The 15,270-nt window shown below is 39.3% G+C and overlaps 1 protein-coding gene across 2 annotated transcripts in view; it reads left to right on the forward strand.

Annotated features, from left to right (window-relative positions):
* TMEM132B (transmembrane protein 132B) overlaps positions 1–8,598 on the forward strand; it is a 259,133-nt gene extending 250,535 nt beyond the window's left edge. For both annotated transcript variants that reach the window (XM_072879941.1, XM_072879942.1), the window contains 3 exons: positions 998–1,271; positions 2,689–2,880; positions 4,164–8,598. In XM_072879941.1, the coding sequence (XP_072736042.1) occupies positions 998–1,271; positions 2,689–2,880; positions 4,164–5,318 (1,621 nt within the window). In that variant the 3' untranslated portion in view covers positions 5,319–8,598. The remainder of the gene's footprint in view (positions 1–997; positions 1,272–2,688; positions 2,881–4,163) is intronic.
* The last annotated feature ends 6,672 nt before the right edge of the window (positions 8,599–15,270 follow it).

A 15,270-nucleotide genomic window follows, 5' to 3' on the forward strand; every position in this document is an offset into this window, starting at 1 on the left:
CATGTGTTGGTCCCAAGGAATAAACAATAGCAACAAAAAAAAAAGAATTGATGGGAAACTGGGTTTTAAAGCAGACGAAGTTCTGTGAGGTGTGACAGCACTGCTGTCATGTACAAATCACTGTGATGCCTTATAGAAGGCTTATGGAAAGCTGTTATATTGTCACAGGTCATATTTTGCAAGGGGGACAGATAGTTAGAAAATGTGTGTCTAATGCTGCAGTGGTTTCTGTGGGGTGAGTGGCAGTCTCACCAGGCTGGCATGGTGTGATCTGAGTAACTGATGTCCTGACTAGTAACTTAAGTGCCTAATTTGGTTTTTTTGGAAGCCCCATGTGGTCATTACATGACTAAATATACCAGACACTTGCATGAACTGTATGAGATTTAAGGAGAAATCATGGTATATTTCTCAAATGCAGAGGGCTTAATGAACCTATGAGATAGAGATGTGGGATAAGGTGGGGTGGCATTACCTAAACGGAATCCTGAATGTGTTACAAGTTTTGAAGAGATGAGCAAAGTGATACAAATGTTATGGGCAAAGGTGGAGAAAAGGATGCTAAAACATCTTCTCCCATCCCTGCTGAGCTGCTGCAGGGGTTTGTTCTAGAACTGCCCTCTCATAAACATTTCACGCTGCTTTCCTTAGCCCTCTGCAAGATTTGACTGCTGCCTGGAGACACGGTGAACAAGTGGTGGTTCCACTGAAGTCTCAGCAATGCCAGACATATTTTCAAGTTGCTGGGAGGTCCCACTCAAACAAAGAATTCACTAACAGAAGTGACAGTAGCTTTTAAATTGTACAGCACAAAAAAGCTGTACAAGCATCTCACCCAGATTTAGTAACCTACACATCCAAAATGTGGTTTCCTATTTCTCAGACAGTAGCAGGTGATGATAACATTAATCTAATTGAAAATACCATGCAACTGAAGCTCTGCAGTGTTGTAGGGAGATCATGGCAATGCAGATAACAAACCTGGATCTATTTACAGGCCTACCCGTGACAGTGAGGACGAAGAGGATGATGAGAAAAAAGGAAGAGGTTGTACCCTCCAGTATCAGCATGCCATGGTGCGAGTCCTCACACAGTTTGTAGCTGAATCCTCTGAGTTTGGAGGCCACTTGACCTATATGCTAGGCTCTGAGTGGCAGTTTGACATCACTGACCTTGTGACTGATTTCATGAAGGTAGAAGAACCCAAGATTGCTAAGCTTCAAGACGGCCGAGTTCTGGTTGGTCGTGAGCATGGCATCACCACGGTCCAGGTACAGCCTATGATGTATTTGCAGCTTCCGTAGAGAGAGTTCTGGATGCACACACGCAAGAGCTAGTTAGCTTATAAAATTAATTGCTCTCAGAACAAAACAAGCTGGAAAAAAATTACATGGTAAACATAAAAGTAAGTTTGAATGGGTTTTCATTTTTGCTATTTGTCACTTCCATAAAATACCTTTAGGTGAAACTTCTAAAGGGATTTATCCATGTTAATGTGACTAGCAACACAGTGAGATTTTCTGAACAGTGAAACAGGTTACATGATGCACACAACTAGCTTCTTTTAATTTAAGTGGGACCTCATGAACCTAACTGTTAGGAAATTTTACCAAAGATCTACATGTATCTTTATATGCTTAAACGTCTTTGAAAAATTAGTCCCTTTATGTTCACAAAATGAAAGACAAAAATGGGCACAAAAGTAATCTTCAGAAATCTTTCAGAGTGTTCATGTTTACCACCTGTCTCTCCGTCTAACTTCATGCACATTTCTTAATCAAAATAAAGGAATGCAAGCATTGGGGCTCTTCTTATTAACTGCAAACATCCATACTGTTCCAGTCACACTAAGTTTCCTTTGCAGTCAACACAAAGAAACAGGTACTTTTAGGACTCAGCTCCTTTCAGCCTAAAACAAACATCACAAAGAGGTCAAGGGATTTCTGCCCTTAAAATGTCTCTCTCACTCCAGTGACTATAAAAGAGCAGAAGGCGGCTAGCTCCGATGCAGGTAGCTACACTGTAGATTTCTTGTGTTAGTTTAGACAAATCGCACCTCAAATATGAACCCTTTTGGGCTTGAACCAGCTGTTTCTGGCATCAGTATAAAGATGACTGTCTCCTTCTGAGCATGTTAGAAACAAAGTCTTAGAGCAAACCGACAGGACTATTTTGGCATTGAAAAATGCAGACAGGCACCCAGTGGGATTTTCTAAGTCCTTTTGCAAATCTCACTTTCATTTCATTCAGGTCCTCTGTCCATATAAAGGCAGCAGGCCAAGTTCCTATCAGACAGGCTTTGTACACTTACTTAGTCCCTTACTGAGTTTCAGCGTTAATCAGTGTCTTACACTATGTCTTGTGCTATACTGCATTCATAGGAGGTTTTATAGACCACACAAAAATGACTTTTTTTTAAAAAACAAATCCATGTAATTTAATCTGTACTCCATTGTTGAGATGAAGCTGCAATTCTGAAGTGATTGGTTGTTTTATTAAATTATTTTTGTAAATAAAGTAATTTAGCAGCAAATGAGTGTAATGTCTTGGGGGAAACATCAATTATAGCTTATACATGGATGTGACAAACCCAAGATTAATCCGAAGTGCTATGCCGGTTAGAGTCTAATCTTGCTTTACAACACGGTTAGTTGCAGTTTCATGCAAGGCGTTTGTTTCTCTTTCAAGGTTCTGTCACCTCTTTCCGATTCCATCTTGGCAGAGAAGACAGTGATAGTTCTAGATGACCGTGTAACCATTACAGATCTAGGAGTACAACTAGTTTCAGGCTTGTCCCTCTCCTTACAAATCAGCAAAGGAAATAAGAGAGCTATCGTTTCTACCACCTCTGCATATGATATCCTTCATACTCCAAAACAGGTATGATCCAAAATAGTATATAGAATTAATTTATTTGTTTACTGTGCTTTGTCAGAAGCTAGGGGAAAGCTACTTGCTGTAAATTTTAGAGAGCACATATAATGTATGACTTTGTGAAGAGCAGTAACTTCACCTAGTAAAGCTGTTCATCTTACTGACCAACTCCTACAGGTGCAAACACCCATACAGACTGACCATTAAACTCTTCAGAACTAGTCTGGAGACCTACGCAGCACAGGGGAAGTGATGGACATGTCTGGGCATGCATAATGCTGTGGAAAGCATGTACGTGCCACTCAAGACACTTTTTCTATGGGAAAATACGGCTTAGCTATGTAAGCAGAGGTAGAAACCCCATGCCTTAATAGTCTCACAAAGTCAGTTCATCCAAAAGGACCTTTTGGCTGCATGTATGGAAGTTTTCATGATTTGCATTGCTGAAATCTGATGAGTTTGTGCTTACTTTGAACTGTATAATCTGAGGAGTTAAAAAGCTTTCAGTGAGACCACAGAATAAATTTTTAATGTATCTTTTTAATTGTATTTATTATAGAATTGAGACTTTATATTACTAGAGAAAGTGTAACTATCTTTTTAGCACTAGCAATTTGCAGTAAGAAGACAAATTGTTTTGGTCAAAACATCCTTAAAAAATGGCAGGTTTATGAGTGTTTCTGTACTTCCCAGAAAGGACTACAATCACTTTTGTATATTTCACATAATCTTGTACATTTCAAAGCATGACAGAAAATTTAAAATACTGCATTGAGATGTGTTCTTGACCTAGTTTGTTTCAATGGGCTGAATGGGATCACCACTCCGACACATGAACAGCTCTGCACGTTGTATTAAATATGGCATTAGAACTGCAGTATTACAGAAATTCCCCATTATAGATCCTTTACAAAATTAATTAAACAGGACTTTGGAAATATGATTAGTTTATTCATGGGGCCCTGGCATTCAAAAGAGGCTTCTCACTTCAGACTAAAAAAAAGAACTGTCGATTTTTTTTTTGGTCAGCACCTTTTATTAAATTTAGATGACCGTGTCTTTGATAGTTCCTGAAGATAAGATAAATGCCTAAGTGGTCGAGAGAACACAAATCTACAAGAAGAAAATGAGAAGCAGACATTTTGATTTTCTTTTTTTAAAAGACAAAATAAACTGAAGTTAAGCTGTGTATTTATTTTGCCAGTGTCAAACAGACTTAAAAAACTGAGTGTCTGATATGTGCTCTCTTACCTTTCACACATTTTTTTTCTCATCCTCTCTCCCTGCAGGAAGCCATAGTCAGTGCTTGGATTTTGTTCAGTGATGGGTCAGTGACGCCGTTAGATATCTATGACTCCAAGGACTTCTCGATCACCATCACTTCACTGGACGAGATGGTAGTGTCTGCACACCAAAACCTTCAGTCCAAATGGCCTGGGGTAGTGGCGGAAGGGGATGGGCAAGGACCTTTGATTAAAATTGAAATGGTCATCAGTGAGCCGTGTCAGAAGACTAAGCGGAAGAGCATTCTGGCTGTTGGGAAAGGAAGTGTCAAAGTGAAGTTTGGTCAAAAAGATTCTGACCAAAAAGGAAGCACTAATGACATTGATGATGTGGATAGAGATTTTAAAAGCCATGCAAGCAATTCTATAGAGAAATCTGCAGAACAAGAGAGGACAGCACAAGAATGGTCCAAAAACCATGAGGACACGTCCAGTCATGAGGACAATGCAAACAAAAGCACAACTTTCATATCTCCCATTGATCAGGAGTCCCTGGAGGATGGCCAGCTCCAAAATAACCCAACTATCTTCACAGGTTTCCCTACACAAGTAGAAATACCAGGAGAAAACAATCCCAGTGATCTCACATTGACTTCAAGAGGATTAACAGATTTGGAGATTGGCATGTATGCCCTCCTGTGTGTTTTCTGCTTGGCAATCTTGGTCTTTTTGATTAACTGTGTGGCATTTGCTTGGAAGTACAGGCATAAAAGGTTTGCTGTGAGTGAGCAAGGCAACATCCCCCATTCCCACGATTGGGTCTGGCTTGGAAATGAGGTTGAACTGCTGGAAAACCCAGTTGACATTTCGCTTCCGTCAGAGGAGTGCACTACCATGATTGACAGAGGAATGCAGTTTGAAGAAAGCAACTTTCTCCTTAATGGGAGTTCTCAGAAGACTCTTCATAATCATATCCTCAGATCTTCTGAGTACCTTTGTGAAAAAGAAGTTAAAAGTGAACCTATAAATCCTTCTGGGCCAAAGCAGAAGCGAGTAAAGTTCACTTCATATACAACAATACTGCCGGAGGATGGAGGCCCCTACACCAACTCAATTCTATTTGACAGTGATGATAATATTAAATGGGTATGCCAAGATATGAATCTTGGTGATTCCAAGGAACTTAGGGACTATATGGAAAGACTGCAAGACAATATGTAAAACTACTTTCTTATGTTTGTAATCACCTTTATGCCTTCTGTTTATGGATGGTGGAGCAGTCAGTCCAGTCAGCAATAGGAACAAGACAGTCCAACCTTGGAGTTACTGAGATGATAACCTGATACCACTGAGCAGGTACAAGAGGCTGGCTGAGTTAAACCTGTTTCACCACAAACCAGGATGTGCCCCTAAAACAGCTACCTGTAGGTGTTGGCGGTGTCACACATGATGGCTGTTTTTGTATACTGCCTGGTACTAGCAAAATGCTAATACAACTACGCTCAGACTCAGAGGAGACTTCATTTGTTTGTCATCTCTCATGATAAATGGTAAATCAGAAAAGAAAGGGATATTTGTTTGCATTGATTTTTCTAGTCGTCGTCCTTTGTAAAGCACAGTGGACATTTCTTGCTTACAGCCTGAAACAAGGCTTACATTAAAAGGGATCTGAATGAATCTAATTTTATTGCCTATGTGCAATGCAGCCAAGTAGTCTTATTATTTTTTACAGATATAAGAACCCCCATGTGGTTAATTTCTTTTCCTATCGTTTATGAGTTTTATTTGACTTAGGGAACATTAAATATTTTCTTTGAAGGGTTTTTTTCGGTTGTACCAAAGTGTAGTACAGTAATATTTATAATGATTTAAGTTTTCTATTCATCTGCATCAGCCCCTAGAGATACCTCCTTCATCACTGATTATCTTTCTCCTTTCCGTATGGGTATATGGGTCGTTAGTATTTGAAACATAGAAAGGTATTGGAACTCTTACTGGGAAAGGGTTGAATCTTCTTACAGGGAACTGTAAATACAATAATAAACCCTGGAAAATAAAAACCAAGGAGTAGCCCTGGGTTTACTTTTGTCATTGCTAACATGAAAAAGTAACCTGCAACAAAACAGCACATACTTCAAAGGAAAATGCTTTGCTGAAACAGCAGCTTGGTTGACAATACACATTATTATCAGAATGAGAAAGTCAAACGTGGTATTGAAACGCATAGACTAGGAAGGAGAGTTCCTAGCAAATAAGCAAAGGCTTGGAGTCACTGTTACTCTGTACTAATGCATTGGTGGTAGAGTTTAGCAGGACAGAGAAGTCCATGCTCAATGGCTAATGCCCCAGACCTTGTCTAAAACATCTCTGACCATAAGGCCGTTAAAGAGAAAAACTTTACACCATGTCTCATTAAAAAAGGAAGAAGGAAAGAAAAGACACACTGGGCACGTTATAAAGTGACTATTCCCAATTTTAACAAGGAAAACATGCTGGAGACTCAAAGCTGCCATTTCATATGCATTACACATATTTTTTTACTGAAGGATGACTGAAATAACTTGAAAATTACAGTTAGAAAAAACCTGAATCTACATAGTACTTAACAAAAACAATAAAGCACATGTTCTTGTGATGGATCCTGTGCAATAAACACAAGATCCAAATTACAACTGCCTTACATACCGTAGTTCCCATCTTTTAGGTAGATCAAGCTAGGATTTGAATTTTATAATTCAGTTCTGATATTAAAACAGACCAGACAACCTTAACTATGGGAAATTCTGCATTTGGATCCTAATCCACAACTGAGAACATGTTTAATATAACTGCTGCAAAACACAAGAATTTTAATGGTGAGACTAGAAAGTGAGGACACCAGGCTTATATAAGTGATTAGAGACTTATGTTTGCTGGCACTGAACTGCATAGTGAGGGGATGGCATCTGTTATAATCTAATTTTAAGTAGATAAAATAATAGACCACAGAGATGCTTCTGTTTCATAAGGGATGCAGCACTTGTGCGTCAAATGAAATCTTGGGTTGTTTAACAAATGTTCTCTCCTCTTTAAATGATCCAGACCTCGTAAGGAAACATTAGTTCCTACTATGATCCTTATTACTAACAACATAAAAATCCCTTTTTAGAATTTAACATCTCTTCCCAACATGTTATTTTGTATTTGGCCCAACCATAAGCCAAGCGTATTGTCTGCACAAGAATAAATGAGTATAAATCAACCACAAATAAATTTAGTCTTGAAATCAGAGGAAACAACTTGCTGATGGTAGTGTCAGAGAGCAACAGCACAGCTGTTTTTGTGAATGCATATCCACCAGTTTACCAGTGAAACTATGATCTCACAGCAGTGTACTGGACTCCATGACCCATTTCTTCACTGTGGCCCCAGTTCTGCGAAGTACACCAGCAGATGCTGAACTCCATCCCTAGTCAGTGCCACATAAGCATGCCGAGTGCCAAGGGACTTGCAGTTGTGCTTAGCTGCTCTTCTCACTCATTAATAGGTAATGGAAGTCAACAGCTTTACTTACTTGTTCAGCAAATTTCCCTTCAAGGGCTATGGCTTGAAAGACTGAGGATCGCTAAGTTAGGCTGCCTCTCTACTGTCGTATTGTTGTGTCCTTGAACTTGTACCTGAGGCCTAATCCCTGGTTGTCCATGGTACCTACAAGCAGCTATAGGTTCAGGCTGCACACTAGTGTGTGGAGGAAGCACAGTCTTGCACGCAGCGTGGCCATTGCTAGAAGCCACCAAAGGAGACCTCAGGCTTTTTTCAGCATTTACTTGCCATGTGGCTTGCAAACCCCTGTGCTTTCAGATGTTGCTGCTGAAGACAGTTATAAATGCAGGGTTCCAGGACTGTTAGAGTTGGACCAGAAATACTTCCATTCTGGTGTTTGACTGAGCAGGTATCTAAAATACACTCTGGAGCACAAACTGACGTAACTAGGGTCTGTGTTCTATTTACCATAGGGTGGTAAGCCCTAGCTCAGTACAGCACCTGTCAGCGCGGTCGTGAAGATCTGCAATGAAGTTCTTAGCTGGCTCAGTGGCTGAATGGGGGGCTTCTTTACAGTCATGACTTTTGCAGTCACAGGCATCATACACCTATCTATCCCAAAGTTACATTGCAAATACAGCCTGTTAGAACGGAGTACAGCCACTACTGGTGATCAGTCAGCTCAGCAATGGAATTGGATACGGCCGTCCACAAAAAGACCCCTCTCCAAATCTGGCAATGGGGGAAAAGAAATCTACCACTGCATATTCAGATAACCTTTTTTTTTTTTTTTTTGCTTTACATCACTTGTTGTTACATGAAAGTTCTTACATGGAAAAATGGCAATACAAAAAACAAAGAAGTGGGAAGAGAGAATTCTATTCTCCGTAAAACTGGGATACCACCAATAAAGTGGAGTTGTTCTGGATTTATGCCGGTTTAAGCACTTATGCTAATTCTCATAAAATCAAAAGGAAAATAATTTATATGAATATATTTGATGCAAAATGTAGTTCTGAGTTGATCAATCCTTTTAAAATGAAATATCTCAAATTTTAGTTTCAAAATGATGACATACTTTAAATGTAAGTAAATTTAATTTAAAATTATTTTTAAATCCCACAGTTTTCTGATTCACTTACATTTTTTTAAATGACTCTTTTAAAATAAAGTCTTTTATTCGTGGAATATATAATATTCCACTTTGCTGTTAAATGAACAGCATTTATACATTGATAAAAGAGTCTCTGCTTTGGAGATTACAAAGCAGAGGTAGCCAAATGATCAAAAGGCACAATATAGATGTATGTATGTATGCAGGAAACTAGAATTGTCTAAAAAAGAAAATAGAAACTGTACTGACAGATTAATTAAAATTATGCTTCAGTAGGTGCCCAGGAAAGCAACACCTGTAATTTAATACTGAACAAACAGCACATCTTACTTATGGCATGTATAGAGAAAACATTGTGAGCAAGTTTCTTTGCCTGCTAACAAGGAAAGACAGTATGTAGTACCAACACATACACCAGGAGACACCCAGGACAAATTCTATAAGCAAAGAGTGGATTAATGGAACATGGGGAGTTTGCAAATTTCAAAAATAAAGCTGATGCCAGACCCTCAACTCTTGTAAATCAGAGCTGAGTGATTTATGGCAGCTGAACGCTGGCACACAGAGACTGGAGAAGCAAGAGCTAGTAGTTTTCATCTGCGCAGAACTTTTTGTTTCATTGCCCATCCCACACCGCCTAGCTCCATGTGGCTTGTCTACACCTTCTTTCTCATTTAAGTAAGAATTTAGGAAACCAGTGCCCTGCTCTCCTCTTGATGTAGAACCACATAGATTAACGTTTTGAGCTGCTGTTTCTTAATTCATATTGGGGAATGTACAAGAAAATCTTACAGCCATACGACACAGTACAAACAGTCCATTATATAATGGAGAAAACCCCTGTATTTCAAGGTAGAGTACCCTATGAATGAAATACCAATTTTTCATAGCGGATATGCTCTTTTCTGAAATATAAATCATGTGCACTACATTGAAATACACTACAGTGTATTGTGAAATGCATACATTAATTGCTGAATCTATAACACTGAATATGTATATACATCACACCCAAGATATTTATACAATATAAGTCTTAGATGTATAACATAACGAATTCTGTACAAAATAAACTGTAAGTTAAGACAATGAAAGAGAACTTTTATATCTGTGTAATTTGTATGCTAAGTTATTCAAGCCTCAGTTTTCATCTTTAAATGTGCCCTCTAAAAAAAAATACTTATTTTCTATAGGCAGATGTCTGAAATAAAGACTACACTCTTCAGAAAAGAAGCAACTGAAAGACTGTGAAAGAAACAGATTCTGCTGGAGAAATAAACATAATGTTCATGTGATTTTTTTTTTTTTTAAACTGACTAAACCATTTTGCGTTTATGCTGGCTGGGTTGAGGGTGATGTGCCCCTGCAGTGTGAACAGTGAATCAGCAGAATCACCATCACAGGGAGTGCTCATGTGCCTCCTTGCTCAAAGCAACACAAATTACCAGATTATATAGTGCAAGGGTTTCACCCAACCTTCCCCGCAAACGGTGCTCCAGCCTTCTCTTCCTGCAGTGAGTGATCCTTTCCCAGCACCAAATGCAAAGAACAGATGAACATATTAAATGAGCGTTGTCTTGCAAAGTACAGTAGAGAGGTATGTTTGGATTTAAAGGAAAAGCTAACAAACGTAACCTGTCCCTTCAGCTCTCCAGTGTGAATCATCATAGGTCAGATTTTTGGTTCAGTGTTCTGAATTTCCTTATGTTCCCTTTAGAATCAAAGAGTCTCAAAGGTACTAAGTGACCACTGACCTCATCACAAGAGCTAGGAAAGCAGCTCGCTAATGCCAAAACAGGAAACTGAGCCTCTGTTTTTAGGGTTTGCTCAAGGTCTTGGAGATGGTGGCAGAACCAGAAACACAGACTCTCCTGAAACCGCCCGGTGTAATCGGGCCTCCCACTGACAACACCGTACTGGACATCAGTGCTCGAAGTGCCCCCATCGTCCTTTTGCTGTTTTCAGCTGGACCATATTTGAGGTCTGATTGTACAAACTTATTGCAAAGGTATGGGCTGCCTTTGTACTAATGGGAGCAATTTAACATCACCTGAATGATTTACTGATCGCTATTGTAATTTCTAATGTATTGAAACGTGTTTTTATGTAAAGTCAATTGGATGAATGGCTTGAAAACTGTGATTTAGGAAGTGCCTCAGAGAACCTAAACGTTATTGCGCTTTGGGCACAAATTCCAGTCGGTCACCACTTGGTATTCTCAACAGTAAAATAAGAAGAAACATTTTTCATAAAGGACACTTTTTTTGTACTGGCAGTTATATTTGGTCCCTATTTGACCATTACTATGACGCCCTTCCCCTTAGCAGCACCTTACTAAAGAGACACCAGTGGATCTATTCACACTGCAGTGCTCTATTCAGTGTAACTAAAGGTATCAGACTATGAGCTTTTACAGAAAAATAGTCTTTACGGTTATATTTTACACACACACAAACACACACACATACTCAACTGTTCAAAACAACTACCACAGTTGTAAATTTTAACTACCAATGTGTGAGTGCGCCATGTAACCGAAAATAATTACCTGCAGTCATTTGGGAAAAAAATAGCCCCACAAATACAGCTTTTTTTTTCTTCCAAAAAAGTGAGCCTTCAGAATTTGGCAGGCAGAAGGCCTGCATAGTGATATTTGTCACAAATTAAAAAGGCCAGATCCTGACGACTGTCTCAGTTGAAACTCCCACTGGTCTTGTTAGGAGCTGGACTGAGACAGGACCAGAGCCAGACAATTACCAGTCAGGTCTGGAGCCTGAGAGGTTGGATACGTCCTCGTATTACATAAAAATGGACCCCGCTGTTTCCAATTAGCAGACCCTAGCTGGTACCAGACAGAGCGAGTGATGGCGTTTAGAGTTTGCATAACTGGTGACACATTGCATTATGTAGTGTTCAAGAAGCTTAAGAGATTTTCTTCCATTAAAATGGAGCCAGTGTGCAAAATTAGCTACTCTTTGTAATTCTGCACCCTCCCAATATAGTCCTTATAGCATAACTTTTTTTTTTTTTCCTATTCCAGTGATCCACGTGTCTGCAGAAGTTTGGTTACAGAGGGAAAAACATTGAGCTGTCTTAGTGAAAGAGGCAGCTTATTTAAGAAATTAAGGCAGAAAGTGGATGATGTTTTGAGAGCTATTCTGAGACTCTTAAAGTGTATCATAGTGTTACTTGCTTCCAGAAACATACGTATCAGCATAAGGATTTATAAACCAATGCAAATGAAAACTTATTCCTTCTGATAATCCTGGGTTAGTCTGTTTATAAATCAATGGGATCTGATGATATAAAAACCAAGTAAGGAGCTCAAGATTTAGTGGAAATGAATGGATATTTTTAATCCTCCAATTTAAAACTTGTAGGCAGAGCAGAATACACTCTCCCGTGCCATAGTATTGTCTGTAGGAAATTTTTTTTTAATCAGTAGGCTCTAAAAATGAAAAAGCATCGGCCATATGAACAAAATTCTGATCTCCCTGAAATCTATGACTATGACAAAGCATTCATTTTCAACTAGGTCTATCTATACTATATTTACAATTTATGCATTCGTTACAAAGAATGATGCCATTTTACAATACATTTACACTGAAATCTTATCCAGTAGTTTTTTCCTGTGCTCAAATAGCACACTAGCCGGAGTTACAGTATGCTGTGAGTAGGATATAATCTTGGCCCCACTGGAATCATGACGACTTTAAATTTTTTTATAGTCGCAGGATTTCCCGGTATTCTGGGTAGCGCTGCTAGGCAAACCAAAGCCCACAGCAGTTGTACTGGCCAAAGTCTGACCCTAGCTAGTGGCAAAGGGAACACACATACACACCAATACTTAACAACATTACAATGTTCTCCTGCTTATTGTTCCAGACTTCCTTTTTTCTGAGTACATCTGCTGGTGGAATTTATAGTGTCTGTATTTTCAAACGTATGTACCTTCTTCATAAAGTGAAACTAGTACTTTGTAGAATGTTTTTTTGTATGAGTTTAGGTTTTGCTTTTTAGACACTTCTAGCTTAAAACAGAAAAAAGTCCATTAAAATGCATACCAATTCTTCTTGAGAAGGGATCCATACACTATGCACCCACTACTGATCAAGATACCAGATGAAATACACAGTCTGGGCATAAGTCTAGTGTGGATTAATGTCAGACCTCACATAAGAACTGAAATTTGTTCTTTAGTTGAAGTTCATGGTCTACAATCTTTGCAGTGATTCTCTCTCATCACCGAAAACATTACCTATTATGAAAGGTGCTTTAAAAAGTGAAGCATGAGTTAATTGCATCTTCTTTAAAAAGAATAAACAAACAGAAACCCCATAATGAAAGCTTAACCTCTCTGAAAAAGTACAAGGTGGCATTATTGTTCATTATGAATTAGCAACTTATTAAAATATTCAAAAAATTGTAATATATATAAACAGATGCCACTTACTGTACTGCAGGCTATAAATCAACCTCTCACTTGAGGTAAAATATTCCTCCTTCCATGGAAAATTAATTTTGACAAGGTACTTCATTTTATTTCCAACAGATAGATTAAGAGTGTGTTCCATTTTCACAATTTAATTCAATTTCAGTATACAGTGAATGGTCAGAGCCAAAATCCAGACAGGCAGGCAAACTAAGGCTAGTGCAAGGAAATAAAACTATAGCAGGGAACGATTTGTTGAATCACAGTTAAGCCTTTGTTAATGTTTCCTCTTGGTTTGTATAAACTGGGTATAGGTATCTTGCTTAATCCCAGGTACAGTAAACAAGACATATTTATACCACTTATACTATGCTACATATGCATGTAGCATACATGCATACATATGGCATCATTACCAATATCTAGCTGACAGCACTAAATTGGCCAATTTAAATGAAAATGTTGTGGGATCTTTTTTTTTTTTAAATCTAAATCACTTGTTCACTTCCAAAAGCCTGATTTACGAAGACAGGTTACAAGAATCTCTTTTTCTGGAGGAGTTTAGCAAGGACTAAAGAGATTGCTACATAGCAGGATACAAAAAGCAAAATTAAGAACTTTATCCAAAGCCAGAGGATGTTAATTCTTTTGACATCAGTTGTTGAATAAAATGGGACAGCGAGGATCCCCACCCGCTCTACTGTAAGCACAAAAGGCCGTTTTCAGCAGTTGTTTTTCACCGAAGAGTAAAGACACATTGGTACTGCTACCTTACAGGTAGCCCCCCACCTTACAGAAGTCTGCCTACACAGAAAGAGAGGGGCCTGCATGACAGGAAACACAGCGGTGCTGCACCCTCTTTGACTCATAACCTTCCGAGCAGGGGAGGGGAAGGTGCTCAGCAGGGACTGGGAGAAATCAGAGCTCGCCCAAATACCACTTTGTTGAAAATACCCAGAGCAGCCGTATTAGCACGTTCTCTGCTGGCCACAGCAGAACTGTCAGACACCGTGGCCTGACTGATGACTCGAGGTGAGCCTGACTCAGGGGAGGGCTGTGTGGGGGACTGCACCCAAGAAGAAAGGAGACAGCAGACCACTGCCTACCTGACCAGGATCCACAGGACAACACACAGTCTTCCTCACACGTTACCAATCTGCATGGTTGCTTTTCCTTACCTTGCTGAGGCTCATTCTGGGATTTGCTATACAGTTGTGCAAAAGCACCATTTTGGGTTGTCATTAATTAGCTAGTAAGTGCCCCATATGATGGTGACGCAGAAGAAGACAAGACACAGCACGCGCAGACATACGTGCATGGCATGGCTCTTTGTTTCTTGGTCTTTGCCAGTGAGGGCCTATACTGGTGTCACTTCAATGTCCTGAAGGTCCCTGTGTGTGACACAAAAATGGCAACAGCTGCTGCGGAGTCCAGCTCTGTTACACAGCAAGTTAGTGAAGGGACATTTTGAAAACACTGCTCACACAAGGCTCTGACAAAGTCACTTCACTGAAAAAAAAAATCTAACCTGAGAATTGCTACATTGGCTCACATTAATGGCCATCTAACGCTGACATCCTATTAAAGTCCATAACCACAATGAGATGATTCAGCAAATGTCCAGAAAACCTACAGCGTGGGTTTGTACAATAACATCTCTGTGAGACCAGTGGGCAAAAAAAGTTTTCAGCCAATGCCAGATAAATACAGGCTGTGGTTCAATACAGCAAACGCAGTTACTTTTCTAAAACTGTTCCATAATGTAAAAGCATGGAGGTATATATACTTGTTTAGGTACATTGTTACATGATTACTGGAAATAAATGCATAAAATGAGCTCCTTTGTCTGGCATATTCCTAAATACTGTGTATGGTGCCTGTGTTGACTCTCAGTTAGACCTGGCCCAGTGCAGAAGAGGGTTGCTCAAGTCCTTTGCTGGCTTTGAGCCATCTCTAATGCATCATTCTAACTTAGCAAATTGTTTGAAAGCACCAAAGCACGCATCACCAAAATATAGACTAGCAAAAGATTTCAGGCTTTTAGGATTTGTGCCAGAAGCAGCTGAGCACATAACTAAAGCGATTTAATTTGCTGCCCCACA

Source organism: Ciconia boyciana, chromosome 15 (genome assembly GCF_034638445.1).
Source record: "Ciconia boyciana chromosome 15, ASM3463844v1, whole genome shotgun sequence".
NCBI lineage: Eukaryota > Metazoa > Chordata > Aves > Ciconiiformes > Ciconiidae > Ciconia > Ciconia boyciana.